The sequence below is a fragment of the Balaenoptera physalus genome, assembly GCF_965194825.1.
Source record: "Balaenoptera physalus genome assembly, chromosome: 10".
NCBI lineage: Eukaryota > Metazoa > Chordata > Mammalia > Artiodactyla > Balaenopteridae > Balaenoptera > Balaenoptera physalus.
Window position 1 is genome coordinate 35196939 of NC_138889.1, and position 16402 is coordinate 35213340.

Below are 16402 nucleotides of genomic sequence, written 5' to 3' on the forward strand. Positions count from 1 at the left end.
CATGAAAGTTTAGGAACTGTCCTAAAGTCATCAAGTTCACATACTCCTGGCAGAGCCAGGAGTCAAACCAAGGTTTATCTGACTCAAAAGCCTGTGCTTTTTCCTCTAAAACAACTGACTCTGAAAAGCCAAATTCAGGATACAACCAATCCCGAGGCAGGAATTTTAAGGAGAAGCCACACAAAGCTGCAGGCTTTGTTTTCTAAACATAAAGTCCTATGGAGTAACTAAAGGAAATGCAATTAACAGATTCCATCCTAAAATTCTAATGTGCAGAGTAAACTTACACAAGTGTACACAGTAAAGCATAGTAAAGCCAAAAAGTAAACACAAATTTGCTTCCCAAAGGAGTCTTGTTCTTCAAGGTAAACATTAAAACCAAAATTCCCCAAAGCCTAAGTAAGGTAAACAACATAGTAGACCAGAAAATACATATAGAAAATTTATAGTGTCAATGTATTTGAGTTTTAATTTTCAAAGTAGAATACTGTTCTTTCAGATTTGATTTAGTCCACAGAACATCAAGAAAAACTAAACAAATACCATTTAACACTCTAATTCTAAAGAATAAAAAATACAAGAATCTGGCTTAAAGAGACAGTACATCTAACAATGATCTCACCAGCATTACCAGCTGGGACCAGTTAAAAACATTTACCAAATAAGGCAAGTTTTTTCAGTGCTTAGAATCTTTCTACAGTGAGCTCACTTCACTTCTCACTGGGTTTCTACAGTAATTGTAGAGGTCATCTCTCCAACTCAGAGCCAGTAAATCACCAGGCTCTCAATGCAAACATGGGCTTCATGGTCTCTGGAGAGCATTCGGTTTGGCTTCTTTTTATTACTGACTGTCTACAGAAGAAAAAGATGCAAAATCTAAAGGCAGAACAGTAGGAAGCTGTATTAAGCAAAATCTATTCATAAAGTCAGAGAGAGTTGCTTACCACTGTGAATAAAAAAATGGCAGACCTTACTTTAATATATTTGTCCAGTTGCAAAACATGTTTCTTGTTATCTAGTGCTGAGTCTATACAAACATATCCACAAATTTTAATAATTTTGGTTAAATGAGTCATCTGCAAAATCCTCCCCCCATTTTTTTTTCCATTTTTAATTGACTGCTTTTGTATAGTGTAGGAACTGTGCACATGGACAAAAGAAGGTTAAATCTATGATGAAGTTTACCACATTTTTACTTAAAAAACACTGTTGGGAGGAAGGTTGTCCACCCTATTTAACAGTTCAAGTTGTGATTTGAAACCTAAACAAAAGCATTTAATTGTAAGTGGTTTTGACTTGGCCTTCTCTTAGGTATTTAAATACATTCTCCTCCAGAGGTAAAAAGGACTCTTCATCTTCTTCTTGTAAATGGCTTGTGTGCCAAACACTAGCCATAAACTGAGAATATATATTTGGCTTCAAAGGTAAAAGATTTCCGTAAAGATAAATATACTTCAAATAAAAATTCTGGTGTTTGTGTTACAAATATGACTTTTAGTCACTAATCTGCTAAAGGTCACACCCAAGTTTATCTTTTTATAAATTCTGTGGTTTTCCAACATAGGAAGACAAATCATCAAACTCATGTTAACTCTGTGATACCAGAGAAGGTCCTGTTTTTTTGTTTTTTTGTTTTTTTATTGAAGTATAGTTGATTTACAATGTTGTGTTAGTTTCAGATGTACAGCACAGTGTTTCAGTTTATATATATATATATATATATATATTCTTTTTCAGATTATTTTCCCATATAGGTTATTATAAAATATTGAGTATAGTTCCCTGTACTATACAGTAGGTCCTTGTTGGTTATCTATTTTATACATAGTAGTGTATAAATGTTAATCCCAAACTCCTAAGTTATCCCTCCCCACTCTTTCCCCTTTGGTTACCATAAGTTTGTTTTCTAGGTCTGTGGGTCTATTTCTGTTTTGTAAATGAGTTCATCTGTATCACTTTTTTTAGATTCCATATATAAGTGATATCATATGGTATTTGTCTTTCTCCATCTGATTTACTTCACTTAGTATGATAATCACTAGGTCCATCCATGTTGCTACAAATGGCATTATCTCATTGTTTTTTATGGCTGAATAATATTCCATTGTATATATGTACCACATCTTCTTTATCCATTTATCTGTTGATGGACATTTAGGTTGCTTCCATGTCTTGGCTATTGTAAACAGTGCTGCAAAGAACATTGGGGTGTATGTAGCTTTTCAAATTATGGTTTTCTCCAGAAGGTCCTGTTTGAATGAAGACCTAAGAGACTGCAGAGGTAAAAAATGGAAATATGTTTCAGGCCTTAGACCAAGAATTACAAACTGCTTTCTGCAAGGGACCAGATAATAAATAGTTTATGCTTTGTGGGCCACATGATCTCCGACACAACTATCCAACTCTGCTGTTGTAAAGTGAGAGTGCCATAGAAAACATAAGTGGGCAATGCTGTGCTCTAATAAAACTTTATTTATGGGCACTAAAATCTGAATTTCACATAATTTTCACTTATCACAAAATATTACCCTTCTTTTAATTTTTCAAAAGCCATTTAAAAACGTAAAACCACTTGTAGTTTGTGGGCCATACAAAAGCAGACAGTGGGCCAGATTTGGCCTAGTTTGCTAATCCTTAAACATAAAGCATAAAAATTAATATTCTCAGCTCAGGAAAGGAAATACACCACACAGGAGAAAGGGCTCATTCCCTCCTGTGCCTCCCTTCCTTGAGGAACTTGGTAACAGCAGAATTCACAGATAGGGAGATAAGCCTCTCATAACCAAAGGGAAGGACAGAAGTAAATTAAAAAAGTAAAGATGTGGTAGATTGGAGAACTATACTGACTTAAAAGAAAAGCATTACAATAGCAGAAGCTGCTGAATCAAAGCAGAAAATGAGAAAGACAGTGCTGGAAAGAAACTGGAGGGTTAACAAAGAGGCTCCTCTGTGAACTCCATGGAAAAGACCAGGACTCCAGAGGTTTGTAATGTGCTGGAGGGTAATCAGTGGGAGCTTAGAGTCAAAGACCTTTGTGATCTTACACAGGCCTGAGGTTGTCTACTCTCGTGTCCTCCTGCTGGGGTGATTTTCTATTTACCAAGTTTTGTATGGCTGGCAGGTACACAGAAATGATTGGATCCCCTGATGGTAAAACAAAATTTATCCTGAACATTCTACTGCAGATATTGATGAATTATAGACTGGTAGCTGGTCTCTCTGATTCCAGCCATTCACAATGCCCATAAACTACCTTCTTGAAATACAGATTCAAGACTCAAATGGCCACATGAGAATAGTATCATGATTAGGAACATGTGTTTTGGAGCCCAACTGCCTGGGTTCAATCCCTGCTTTGTTACATACTAGCTGCCTAATCCTAGGCAAATTAGATTACCCTCTCTGTGGCTCAGTTTACTCATTGGTAAGAAGAGGGTGAAAATAATAGCCCCTAACTCATACGGTTGTTGTAAAGACTAAACAAAAAGTATGTATGTGAGCTGCCTAGAAAACTGTCTGACATATATGATCAACATCTATTATATCCTGATAATCATCATGATTATCATTAACCAAAAAAACCCCTTGGTGCAGCACAAAACTCCCCATTATTCTGCCCCAGCTGGTATTTCTCACTAATTTTCTAATTAGTGAAATTTTCACTAATTTCACTAGTTTTTTTCACTAATTTCACTGCCCCATTTTTCACTAATTTGCCCACGTCTTCCATTTACATACACACACTAAGCTCTAGCCCAATATTTATTCACACTATGGGTTCTGACATACTGGTTAATTATACAGTCAACTTCATGGGTTATAACCAGCATTTGTTTTAATGAAATAGATTAGAATAGAATACAACAGAAAATACCAGATAACATCACATGTAGTAGTAGAAGTATATTAGCACATATACTCATTGAATTGTGATATAAAGTGCATTTCTTAATGCGGTTCATGTTTTTGTTGTCGCTGTTAAAAAAGGCTAAACACAACAGCTCTAATCACACTAGAATACATCAAGCTTCTAAGCCACATCACAAATTTTTTTATGTCACTATGACTTTTCTTTCGCCTGGGATGCTATTTTCCCTTACACTGACTGGAAAATTTCTGCCAGCCTTTAAATTGCACCTGCTGAATGTTGAAACTTCATAAAAGTCTTTGCCAGACTCCCCAGTTAAGCAGAATAAATTGTTTCTTCCACTGTGCTTATATAAGACTACAGGCATATTTCAGATATACCACTAAACCCATTCCATCTTAATTATCTGTTTCCCTGCGGCTTCCTCTGATATTCTGTGAACTCCATGAAGGCAAGCATCATATTTTATTTTTGCATCCTCAAGACTGAACACCATGCCTAGTATAGAGCAGATCAACACCATGCAGTTGAATGTTTTCATATCAGTGACTTAAGGCAAGACGACTGATGGCATGTGCATCAGATTTCTAATGACTCAGAGCTTGGAAAGGAGGATGAGGTAGTAGAGAACCTGTCAATATATTAGATGATAAAATCTACATGCCAAAAGACCTCATGACTTTGGAATGAAGTAACTGAAACATATTATAAGTCTCCATCAAATCCAAAAAGTCTACCAGTCAAGCATGGAATCAAAGAGCTCTAGCTTAAGAGATGCTGAGATTTTACTTTGACCTGAATAAACAATGTGACATGAACAGTGAAAAGGTAAATAATTTTATGGGTCAATATTGATACTTTTTTAAAATGTAGTAACAAGATACTCTTTGGGGCTTCATGTTCAGTTTCCACTGCCAAATTTTTAACAAGAACACTGAAAAACTGAAGCTGTTTATAGAAAACAAGAGTTTGGTAAGTTAGAACAGTGTCATATTAAAAATAAAAACCTAAACTTAACAGGGATGTTGAACAAATTCAGATGCTTTCTGACAAATACTGTCCCTGGTAACTTTGACATTTGGTACTCAGTAAATTTTTTTTTTTTTTTGCTGAACTAGACATGAAAATGTTCTGTATTTCCAATGTAACAAAAGGTTTTAATTTTTTAGGGGAAGTAGTCTGAGATTCTTCATAATTTTTAAATCTGTATACATTTCCTAAATATTTAACACACTGATTCATAGTCTTTAGAGGGTTTCTAATTACTTCAATGTATATTATAAAGTTTTAATTCCAATTTGATATACATAAAATATAGGTGATGGCAATAGGAACAGACCAATAAAGCACCATTAAAAGTCAAGTGCTGGCATAACTCATTTGCAAAACCCTCAAAGAATAGATTACAAGGTATAAAAATTAGTATTCCATAAGAATGATTTGGAAAATCCTTCATCTTTCATTTTCTTTCTTAGCTCACCCTGATAATAAACTCTGATATTTTTCTGTTTTTCTTTTTTTCACAACAAACAAGCAACTATTACATTATAAAATCAAATAAAGGATAGCTTAGGTTACTGATGGTAGTCATTTTATCAGAGCTCCGTAGTTAACATCAAATGGTGCTTACTATAGACCAACATATTCCTGATGCTTGAAACGGACTTCTGTTTGTATCTGCAACTTGCTCTGAATTCTAAAATGTAAACATAAAATAAAATGTTTCCAGTTTTATTGTGTTCTCGTTTGAGTTTTCCACAGAAGTCAATATGAAATCTCCTAAATGTTTCAGAATATTTCCAACCACTTAAATTTGAAAAAAAAAAAAAATGTAAGTCACTGATAGCCTCCCAACCATCTCAAGGACCACTGGGAAGGCAGTAATCCTGAACAAAGAAGGTATAAGTAAAAATAGCAACATGTACAGCATGCTCAGAACCAACATATATATGGTGAAATGGATTTGAGGCATAAACTCTCAAGTAGGAAACTCTTCTGCAGCAGGGTGGCCAACAGATGAGGTAGAGGAAAGAATGCATCTACAAATAAAAACACCAAGTCTCAGAACCAAGGAAACCACCTTGTTATCTGGAGAAGATACAAAGTTCACCAGGGAAATGTGCTTTGTGCAGGTGGAACTCCTGAACTCCTCACTGTTGTCTCTGTTAGAAGCAAGAGACTTAGAAAATGTTCATTAGTTAAAAGTTTCTCCCTCCACCAGGTTAACCCTAAGTAACTGGATTTGCTACAGAGAAACCTTCACAACAAGGAAACAGGTTTGATTCTCACTGAAGAAGGCTGACCGCTGAAGAATGAAAAGAATCTTAACTGTATAGCAGATTTCACTCTCCAGATCTCTGGGCATTGATTTCAATAATGATGCTCCTTAGGGACACTCCACTGTATTTTTTCAATTCCTATTTATGTATGGCACTTGTAAACTGTGTGAAAATTTTTAAAAATTATATATTTGACCTAAAAATTTAGCATAAGGATCTTCTGTAAAAATACAATTTGTGGGGAAGCTTAAAATGTTTCTTAAGTATCAGTCGTCAGGCATATAATAATTAACATAAATAACATAAGAATAATTAGGAAGGAAAATAGTGATAACCTTATTTACAATTTATTGTAATCAAATTATAAGAGCCTATGTTCTTATCTGAGCAATTAGTAGCCACTTAATAAAGTTATAAAAATCTACATATGTATGTAAACACAATACACATTTAATACATACTGATGTAATATATATAAATTAAATTGTTCAGCAAAGTGGTTTTTGGGTTACATCCCTATCCAGAAGTCCAACTCTATGTGAGGCTCAGCTTTTCCAATGACTGTCAGGTTCTGAAATATACATAAGAACATGATACCCTCAGAATTTTCAGAGCATGTGGAGACATTGAATGGTACCACCTGTCAAGTATACAGATTACTACTGACTCACTGTCTGCAAGGAATGTGATCCGGTTTGTTTTTCTAGTGGTGGCAATGGGGTCAATTAGGGCTGATATTCGCCTCATAAGAATGCTGTAAAGGATGGTGAAAATACACTATAAAAAATAAACTATAAAAAAAAAAAAGGTTTACATTCCCATGATGGAGTCAGGTGCCAAACAACTGAATTAGGTATCAGAAGGTCTGGATTTGAGTCCCAGATAGAACACATGTGCACCTCTGGGTTGTTGGCAATGCCACTTGATCTTTCTGGGTCTCAGAGAGTCATCTGAAGAATGACGATACTTCCAATTTTGTTAGACTGTTATAAGTAATAGTGCCCCACAGACTGTATAGTGTTATTAAATTATAGGTAATGTATATCTAATGCCCTCTTGCTTGGTAGCCCCGTGAACCACTCTATCTAAATATTTAGCAATCAACTTTCATTTGTCTCTGTCCATGAAAAAACATAAGGCAAACTAACCTATATGAACAATGATCTTACTTTTACTGCAGTATGTTGATTAATGCTGACAGAAAGGATATAATAGCAGTAATTATTATTAATTATAAAACAAGAGCAATTAACATCCTAGTACTTATGTGGAAGAAATTATGCTAAGCAATTTATATGAAATGTCAAATTATGCTATCATATTAATTCTATGACGATGGTTCTATTATTGTCTCCACTTTTCTGATAGCGAAACTTTAAAAAGTATTTAATTATCCAAGTTCACATTTCCTATAAGTACTAAGTGCCAGGTTTTGATTTCAAGTTTGTATGACTCCACAGAACTGGCTGCTAAACAATTAAAAGACATTATTTTGCTCTCTAAATGAACTAACCAGACAATTTTCTCTGAGAACAGAGAAAAGGAATTAGTATTTCTTGAGCATCAAACATGTGGTGGTGCTACTAAAGTACTCTATAGGCTTGATCTCATTTCTGTTTAAAAATCTAACTCTACTCCTTACTAGTCATGTGACCTCAGCCCATTTACTTAACTTCTCTGCACCTCATTTTATTTATCTAGAAAATGAGTTTTAGCAGTTTTCTTATCTAATATGTTGGTTGTGAAGATTAAATGAGTTTACATGTAACGTGCTTAGGGCAGTACCTGGTTAACTATTATAAAGCGTAACTATTATCGTTTAAAAATGTGATCAAATAACAAAATCAGTAATTCTACAACTCTATATAACATAATAGAGTCTACTGATAGAAGGCACAATAAAGGGATTCATAAGTAGTCTCAAAACAACTATCAAATGGTTTCTAGTTCGCCCAGAGAATTCAGTACCAAATACAGTCACTGCCAGAGAATATCTGTCTAAGAGAGAGACTCAGCTCAGTGGCCATCAGCAACATATGAAAAACCAATCCTGACCATTCTCTGTAGGACCTGTTGAAAACAGGAGGAAAGTAAGGTGATTTAAATCCATGCTCTGATCCTATAAACCACTTTCCTTTGTTTTTTTAATTAATTTTTATTGGAGTATAGTTGATTTACAATGTTGTGTTGGTTTCTGCTGTACAGCAAAGTGAATGAATCAGTTATACATATACATATATCCACTTTTTTTAGATTCTTTTCCCATATAGGTCATTACAGAATATTGAATAGAGTTCCCTGTGCTATACAGTAGGTTCTTATTAGTTATCTATTTTATATATAGTAGCATGTATATGTCAATCCCAATCTCCCAATTTACCCCTCCCCCACTTCTCCTATGGTAACCATATGTTGGTCACTGAACTGAGTTATTCACCTAATTTAATGGATAATAAATACTTTGGACTCATGATGAGAACAATCCAAAAGGGAATTCCCTGGCGGTCCAGTGCCCCCTGCAGTAGAAGCCCAGAGTCCTAATGACTGGACCGCCAGAGAATTTCCTTTTGGATTGTTCTCATCATGAATCCAAAGTATTTATTATGCATTAAATTAGATGAATAACTCGCTTTAGTGGTAAACTCTTTTAAATTTGAAATAAGTATCTGTAATTCTTCTAGATTCCCCAAACCATTTGTATATTTGAGACAACAAATTAGAATGCAGCCATTTTTCACATGAAGGAAATTTTAAGGTTGTAAAAGGAATTAATTGTGATACTTAGCCACAGATTTCTTTAGGTACTATACGCTAAAATTATTATTTTTTAACATGCCTTGCCGTGTAATAGCCACAGATTTCTTTAGGTACTATACGCTAAAATTATTATTTTTTAACATGCCTTGCCATGTAATTAACAAATGTTCAGAGGCAGAACCAAACTCTATTATGGACAGAACAAAGGGACAAGAATTATCCAGTTCTACTATAGCTTTCAATAGAAATCAATGTAAAGAAAATCAAGTTCTATTTTTACATGACTAATATTATATCATTTATTTTTGTTTTAAAACCATGGAAGAATGTTCACATGATTTCCAGTAAGGTCTAAGTGAAAACGAAAACCAGTCTTAAAAACATTTCCCATGGAAATGAAAATGTACCTTTTAACTTTAACGGGTAGTATTTCTCAAGTCTCTTTTATCTAATAAAACCAGCCCATGTTAACTGCATACCGTGTGCTGAGGAATTTTTTTTTTTAGAAGAAATATGGACTTTAATGAAGATTCTTTCCCTTTGGTATAAGTGAGACATGTGAAAACATACAAACAAAAAGAAAAGAAAAAAAAAGGGAGGTGAGGATTAGATAGTCCAGGCTCCCGTATCCACAAGGCCTAATGACAGAGCAGGGCCGGCCTGGAGAAGGGATTCAGTAACTGCAGGTTTTAAGTGTCCCCATCCCCCCAGCCCCCTGCCCCATGTGAAACTGACACTCATTCAGCCAAACTTCTGCCTCCCAGCCTCTCGGTGGGGGGTCCAAGTTTCTCTAGTCCTAGCTCACACCCGAATTCTCTCGGCCTCTGGTCTCTCTAGTAGAGAAGATGATGCTACTGGTCCCAACTGCCTCAAAGGCCAGGGTGAGGAAAAATAAATGTAATCGATTATTAGCGTTTTGTGCTCAGGAATAAGCTATGGAAAACAAATTAGGAAAGTAAATCTACAGCCCTAAAATATATGCATATAAAATAAACAACAAATGCAGTTCCAAATCTACCGATGGTATCTGGGGATTGTCTACTGCTTTAGAGTCTCAACGCCCCTGTTCCCACCTCCACAAAATCCACCTAGGATGACACTTCAGTCATCCCCCCACCACTCCAGCAGGGGGAGGCAGGGCAGAGGCTACAGGGGGAAGGGCTATACTTTGGCTCTAGAGTATAACATGCATGCAACATGGGAGGGGTGGGCTTACCAAATGTATATATGGACCCCCTGGGGTGAGGGCCCTGCCAGGAGGCACTGAGCAAGGGAGAGGTCCATCTCCCCACTGGCTGGGAGGGGGCTCTGAGGCAATCTCTAAGGGTTGCATATCCCCGGGGAGAGGGGACAGCTGCCAGCACCCCCATCCTTGACTTCAGGGGCCCAAGAACTCTTTGCATAAAATATCTTCAGACCTAGCAGATGGTCAAAGGCACAAAGTTTAAACGCTGGGCGTGAGGGTTGTTGAGAGGGGTCTGTGGGGTACCCTGAGCCCAGGGGTAGATTAAAGGTGTGGTTCATCCCCCCTTCCCTGGAAGGGTGATTGCTCCATTGGGCCTATCACCACAGGATATTTTCCATTACAAGGAGGCATACTGCCCAGGCCTGTGCTGGGGAATTTTTAAATCAAGACAGATACATTAAATAGGTTTGATTCAAAGTGGGCAAGTTCGGGCTTATTTACAACATTTTTATCATTAAGATATTTCACACTAAAACGTTTGTTTGCTAAAAGTAGAAAAAAAAATATTTCACGAAAGAGTATTCTAAAGAGCAGCATGGAGTAGTCAAAAGACTGCTGGTCTGAGGAACTGAGTTCTGGTCCTAATTCTGCCCCCAGCCAGCCGTTCAGTCCGTTTATAGGTGGAAAATGAGCCACTGGTCACCCAGATTTCTCCCTAATGTATTTGTTTTTGACTAGGAACTCAGATATGAAGTTCTACCAATATTTTGGAGTCAGCCAGTTTATGCAGGAACACGTGTGGAAACTGCAGACATGACGTACAATTCATTCTCTCTGGGGGCAAGGAGGACGCTTCCAATACAATGAAATATAGCTGTTAATATATACAAAAAAGTGTGAAAACAAGTTATAACTCATCTTGCTCTATAATAATGCTGCTCTAGGGATATTCATATTGTGGAAATTCTAGCTGGCATTATTCATTCGGAATACCTATGTTCCACTCATTTCTAGAATTTAAGTCAGCAGTGTATGAGGAGATGAATTAAAGAAACCAAACATGCACTTCTATGTCTGACACATGTAATAGGTCAGGCCTGCAATACAATTTCATTCTGCATACACCCTCAGACTAAGAACCTTTAAATAAATACATTCTTGACAAGTGTTTATGGATAATTCTTCTAATCTTTAGCTATTCACAAAGCAGGACCCATCTCTTCTGTCCTTCAGTTCAACAACCCCGTCATTAATCTTTTCTAATGCCTCTCACAGATGCAGTGTTTTTTTCCCACAACTGTAACTTGCTCAGGGCCTTGCTTTCCACAGCAAAGTATCAGGTGTCTCAAAGCTCAAAGCTCAAGTGTGTCTCAAAAACACACTTTAACAAAGGAAATGTTTGCGATCCATGGACTTTATCCACTTCGGTTAAATAGGATCATCTGCTTGTGAGGAGAGGGCCACTCTGACTCGGTTGTTTTCCACTAGGTCCAAGCTGAGGAGGTCCTGACTGCAGTGGACCTTAACTGACACTCTTGCCTTCCAGCTGACTCATCAGCCTGAACACACTTGTGGGAAATCTCCACTGTCAAGACTGTGAAAAGTGTAAGAGTGTCATTTGTAGAATTAACTTTATTTACCAAGTAAGAAAATACCTAAGTAAAACAGGAAGTAAAGCGATAGAAAAAAAAAAAAAAAATCAACATTTTCAAGATTTTTATTCCTACCAAGATGTTTCTGCAATAACAGAAAAAAAGAAAATTGACCTATACAAATATTGCAGAAGAGAATGCCTGCTTTCTGTTCACTTTACTAAACAAGGATTACTTAGCAGCTGAGAAACAAGATAGTACTAAGAGCCATCAGGCAAATAAAATACACAGAATCACCACCACCAAGAGGCCCAGTACAACCATATTTATGCTCAAGATTTCATCTGAATTAATTCAACTACAAGTTTAACCTCCCAAGCAGTAGGCAAGGTCATAGAACACTGTTGTGTGTCCCCAGCTGATCTGTCCAGCAATTGAGATACTTAAAAAACAAAATAAAATGGGTGTAATTGCTCATGCTATTGCAACTGTAGCTAACCTAAACCTGCAAATAAGAATCTATACACATATGAAATTTACTATTTTAAATGGGCCAAAAAGTTGGAATATTCTGTGCTACAGAAAGAATTCTTCACAAAGGTTTTTAACTTCATAAAAATATCACTGATGAAGTGAAATATGGTAAATCAAGGCTTTGAAGGAAAATGGCTTGATTTCAGATCCATAGTCTGATTTCCCAGCTCTGTGAAATGGTGCATGCAGGTGACCTCATCATTTTCCTCACTGTAAAGCAGATGTAACACCTGTACTCACCACTAAGGTTGCTTGTGAGGACTTAATCAGGTCACAGATGTAATAGCTCAGTGAAATCTATCCTACAGTATAGATCTCAAGAAAGATCAGCTATTATTATTCTTGAAAACACTTTTTCTTGCTCTGAGACACCACATTCTTGTATTTTCTTCCTTCTTCTGCTTCTTCCTTCTCAGCCTCCTCATCCGTCTTTCTTTCTTTCCAAACATCAAATGTTGAGAGTTCTCAGATTATATAGAATTTAGGTCCTCTTCTCAATCTACTCTTTCCCAGGGGGATCTAATCTATCTCCATGATTTTAATTATCACCTAGAGGACAATTCCCAAACATATTTCTAATTCAGATCTGAACATACACCTGCTAACTCACCACCTCCATTTGGATGACTCAGAGAAACCTCAAATTCATTCATGGCAAACCATCTTTGCCATCCAAACATAAATGTTCCCTATCTCAGTAAGTGGCTCCAAAAAACACCCAATTTTACAACATAGAACCCTGGGAGTCATCACTGAAATGTCCTGTTGCTCACTTCCCAGTATGTAACCCATTTCCTACCCTTTCCATTTTACCTCTGAAATACATCCCATTGTCTCCACAGCCAGTGTTCCCTTCTGAATCCAAAATAACTGTCCTTTAACTCCCAAGCATGGTTTCCCTCAAGCAGTCCTGCTTCCTCCAATCTATGCATGGCATGCAACTAGAGTGACATTTTAAAATATCAAAATATTTTATAATATTTTGATCAAATATAATCACTCCTCTACCTACAACTTTTCTTTATCTTATCAGTGAATAAGAGTAAAATAGAATAAGGAGTAAATACAAAGGCGTGCACATGTCCTCCATCCCCACGGTCCTTTATATTCTGAACACATTAAAACTTTTTCCACTAAATGTCAGGCTCTTTCCTTCTTCAAGGCCTTTATTCATACCTACTCTGTTCCCTCTTCTGGAGTGTAAAGAAGGTTCCTCCCTTGCTGCCCCTGTATCCCCATTTCTAGCTGTTTCTTTCTCATCATTTAGTTCTCTGCTTAACCAATATTTCCACCAGAAGGCATTGCTTGGTTCTCTGGACAAGGTCAGTTCCATTAATTATACTCTCACAAAGCACCCCGCACTTCTGTATCACAATCCTCAGTGCATTTGTAAATACACAAAAGATAATAAATGACACAAGTGCAGGGAGCTTGTCTGTCTTGTTTACAATTGTATCCCTTAATCTTATCAAACACCATACTTGCCACAAGTGGGCCAACCAAGATATTGATAAATGTTTGCTGAATTAACACAGAAATGGTTCTGGTTTAGTTCTTGACTTGATAATGGCTCATAATTGGTGGAGAAATGCACATAAAACTCTGGTTCAAGGCAGACTGTGATAGCTTTTTACAGGAAATAAGCATCAGGACTACTTGATTCTGTAAGAAAAAAAAATCATTTCTGGAATGGGAACAGATATACGAGGAAAGATCCACATAAAGGAAGGCTTCTTTCTGGTGCTGGAATATAAGAGACCATGGAGAGCTAGCAAGACTGCAACAAGTTAAGGGTAAGAAATATTCCAAGGAGGGGAAAAGTTCGGGCAAAGCCATTAGTGGAGCCAGGATATATACAGGGACTAGTGAACAGACAGTTGTACCAGATGAGGGAGGTATACTGAAATGTAGAAAGTGGCCACACTGTGAAAAAATGTCATTATCGAGATTAAACTCTCTCTCTCAGAGACAACCATTGAAGGTTTCATCATTGAAGAACGACTGTTAAACATGGCAAAAATTTGTTAACAGATTAGGGTGGGGATGTAGAGACCAACTAGTAGGCTATTTCAATATTTCAGACAAAAGGGAGGAGAATAGAGGAGAAATATTCCTGCAGGAGAATGAAAGCACTGTTCAAAGAGGGAAGAGGTATGTCATTGACTAATTGGAAAACCAAATCAGAGAAAGGATAGGGGAAGGATGACAGATGACGGGTTCTATTTTGGAAACCCAAATTTTATGTCCTTACATGATGTTGAGAAGGTAGTTAAACATGGATCTAAGAAAGAGGATGCAAGTAAATTTCAGAAATTATTAGGCTCAGGGAAATTTTAATTGATCCATAACCAATTAAACATTAATGCAAAGGCCTGACAAAGATGTCTAAAGTTTTCCACAAACACTTTATATTATATTCTTAATATTTTTATTTATATTCTTAATATTTTTATTAAGAATAAAAAATACAAAAAATAATAAAAGGTCTTTTATAATTACTACCTAAATTTTCAATATACATACCTCGTGCCTAATTTTATTTTATATAGATGTTAGGAACGCTCCTCATATTTTTACCATAATTTCACCGTCTTTACAACAGTTAATTTCCTACCATTGTTGGGATGGGAGGAACCCACTTATGCTGACCTTTTTCTCTATTCAGTAGAAGAATAATATCTTTTCTGTGTTTAAAAGAATTCCAGTCTTTGTAATAGGCTCTGTGCAAAAATTTTAAATGACGTATGGAAGTTTTAAAAGGTCATTCTAATTTCAAAAATGTTAACATTTGAAATTACGTTTGTCTTCTTTAATTATCAGGAGAATATCCAAAGAATAATAAAATGCAACACTTACTTTTGCTGCACCTATTTGTTCTTTGCGAAATTTCTCAAGTGGCGCAATTAATACATCATTAGCGTTTTGAATCTGAAATCAAAAATGCAAATACATTAAATTCTGTATAAGTCATGCAAACAATATTGAAATAAAGATGGCTCCTTTATTCCACTTATTTAAATAAACAGCTTTTCTTCTCCTTTGCTTCTATAAATGAAATAAAAATACCTCACATGTTATATAGTTTTTTCTATTTTATAATTGTTCTCACAAATTATTTCACTTCATCCTAACAATAATGTGAATAATGTGAAAGCATGTACACATGGTGAGATCTTAAATATTTAAATTTCATATTCTAAAATTTAACTAAAATAGCACATCAGATACTAAATTTTAAAATACCTTTAATTATACTGGTTTAATGTAGTCAGTTCAAGCATCATTTTAAAACTGAGCCATATAAAAGCTCTTCCATCTTGCCACTAGAATGTTATAATTCTACAGCTGCAAAATAAAATAAGGCTTATTTTTTCCCTATTTAATTAGATTCCTTACACTTGGGATTTGCCTGAATGTTCTCATTTCATACTGTTCGCATTTCATTTCAATGAACAGTATTTTAGCCCAAAACTCCAAATTGGGTTTTATTTAAATTTTAAAACAGATAAATCTTTAAATTGATCTGCAAGAATATTGTGAGGGGGTACGAGGTGGGGCAGGGGCAGTGACTGGATACGAGGAGACAGACATTTCTAAGGAGAGCAGTATGCTGGAAGGAAATCTTGATTTTTAAAAAATCCCTTTGGAAAGCATTAAAATTAAACATAGGATCTTAAATGTTCTCACCCCAAAAAGAAATGGTAACAATGTGACAAGATTAAGATATTAGCTAATGCCATGGGTGGTAATCATTTTGCAATACATAAATGTATCAAATCAACATGTCGTACACTTTAAACTTACACAATGTTATGTGTCAATTATATCTCAATAAAGCCGAGGGGGGGCTTCCCTGGTGGCGCAGTGGTTGAGAATCTGCCTGCTAATGCAGGGGACACGGGTTCGAGCCCTGGTCTGGGAAGATCCCACATGCCGCAGAGCAACTAGGCCCGTGAGCCACAACTACTGAGCCTGCGCATCTGGAGCCTGTGCTCCGCAACAAGAGAGGCCACGATAGTGAGAGGCCCGCGCACCGTGATGAAGAGTGGCCCCCGCTTGCCGCAACTAGAGAAAGCCCTAGCACAGAAACTAAGACCCAACATAGCAATCAATCAATCAATCAATCAATCTTTAAAAAAAAAAAAAAAAAAGCTAAGGGGGGAAAAGGTAGGCCCAGTTAACAAGA

At 36.3% G+C, this 16402-nt stretch overlaps 1 protein-coding gene across 2 annotated transcripts in view; it reads right to left on the reverse strand.

The window, feature by feature from the left end:
* Positions 1-16402, reverse strand: part of ARHGAP42 (Rho GTPase activating protein 42) — a 295441-nt gene that overhangs the window by 125067 nt on the left and 153972 nt on the right. For both annotated transcript variants that reach the window (XM_082409915.1, XM_082409914.1), the window contains exon 4: positions 15073-15144. In XM_082409915.1, coding sequence (XP_082266041.1) covers positions 15073-15144 — 72 coding nt within the window. The remainder of the gene's footprint in view (positions 1-15072; positions 15145-16402) is intronic.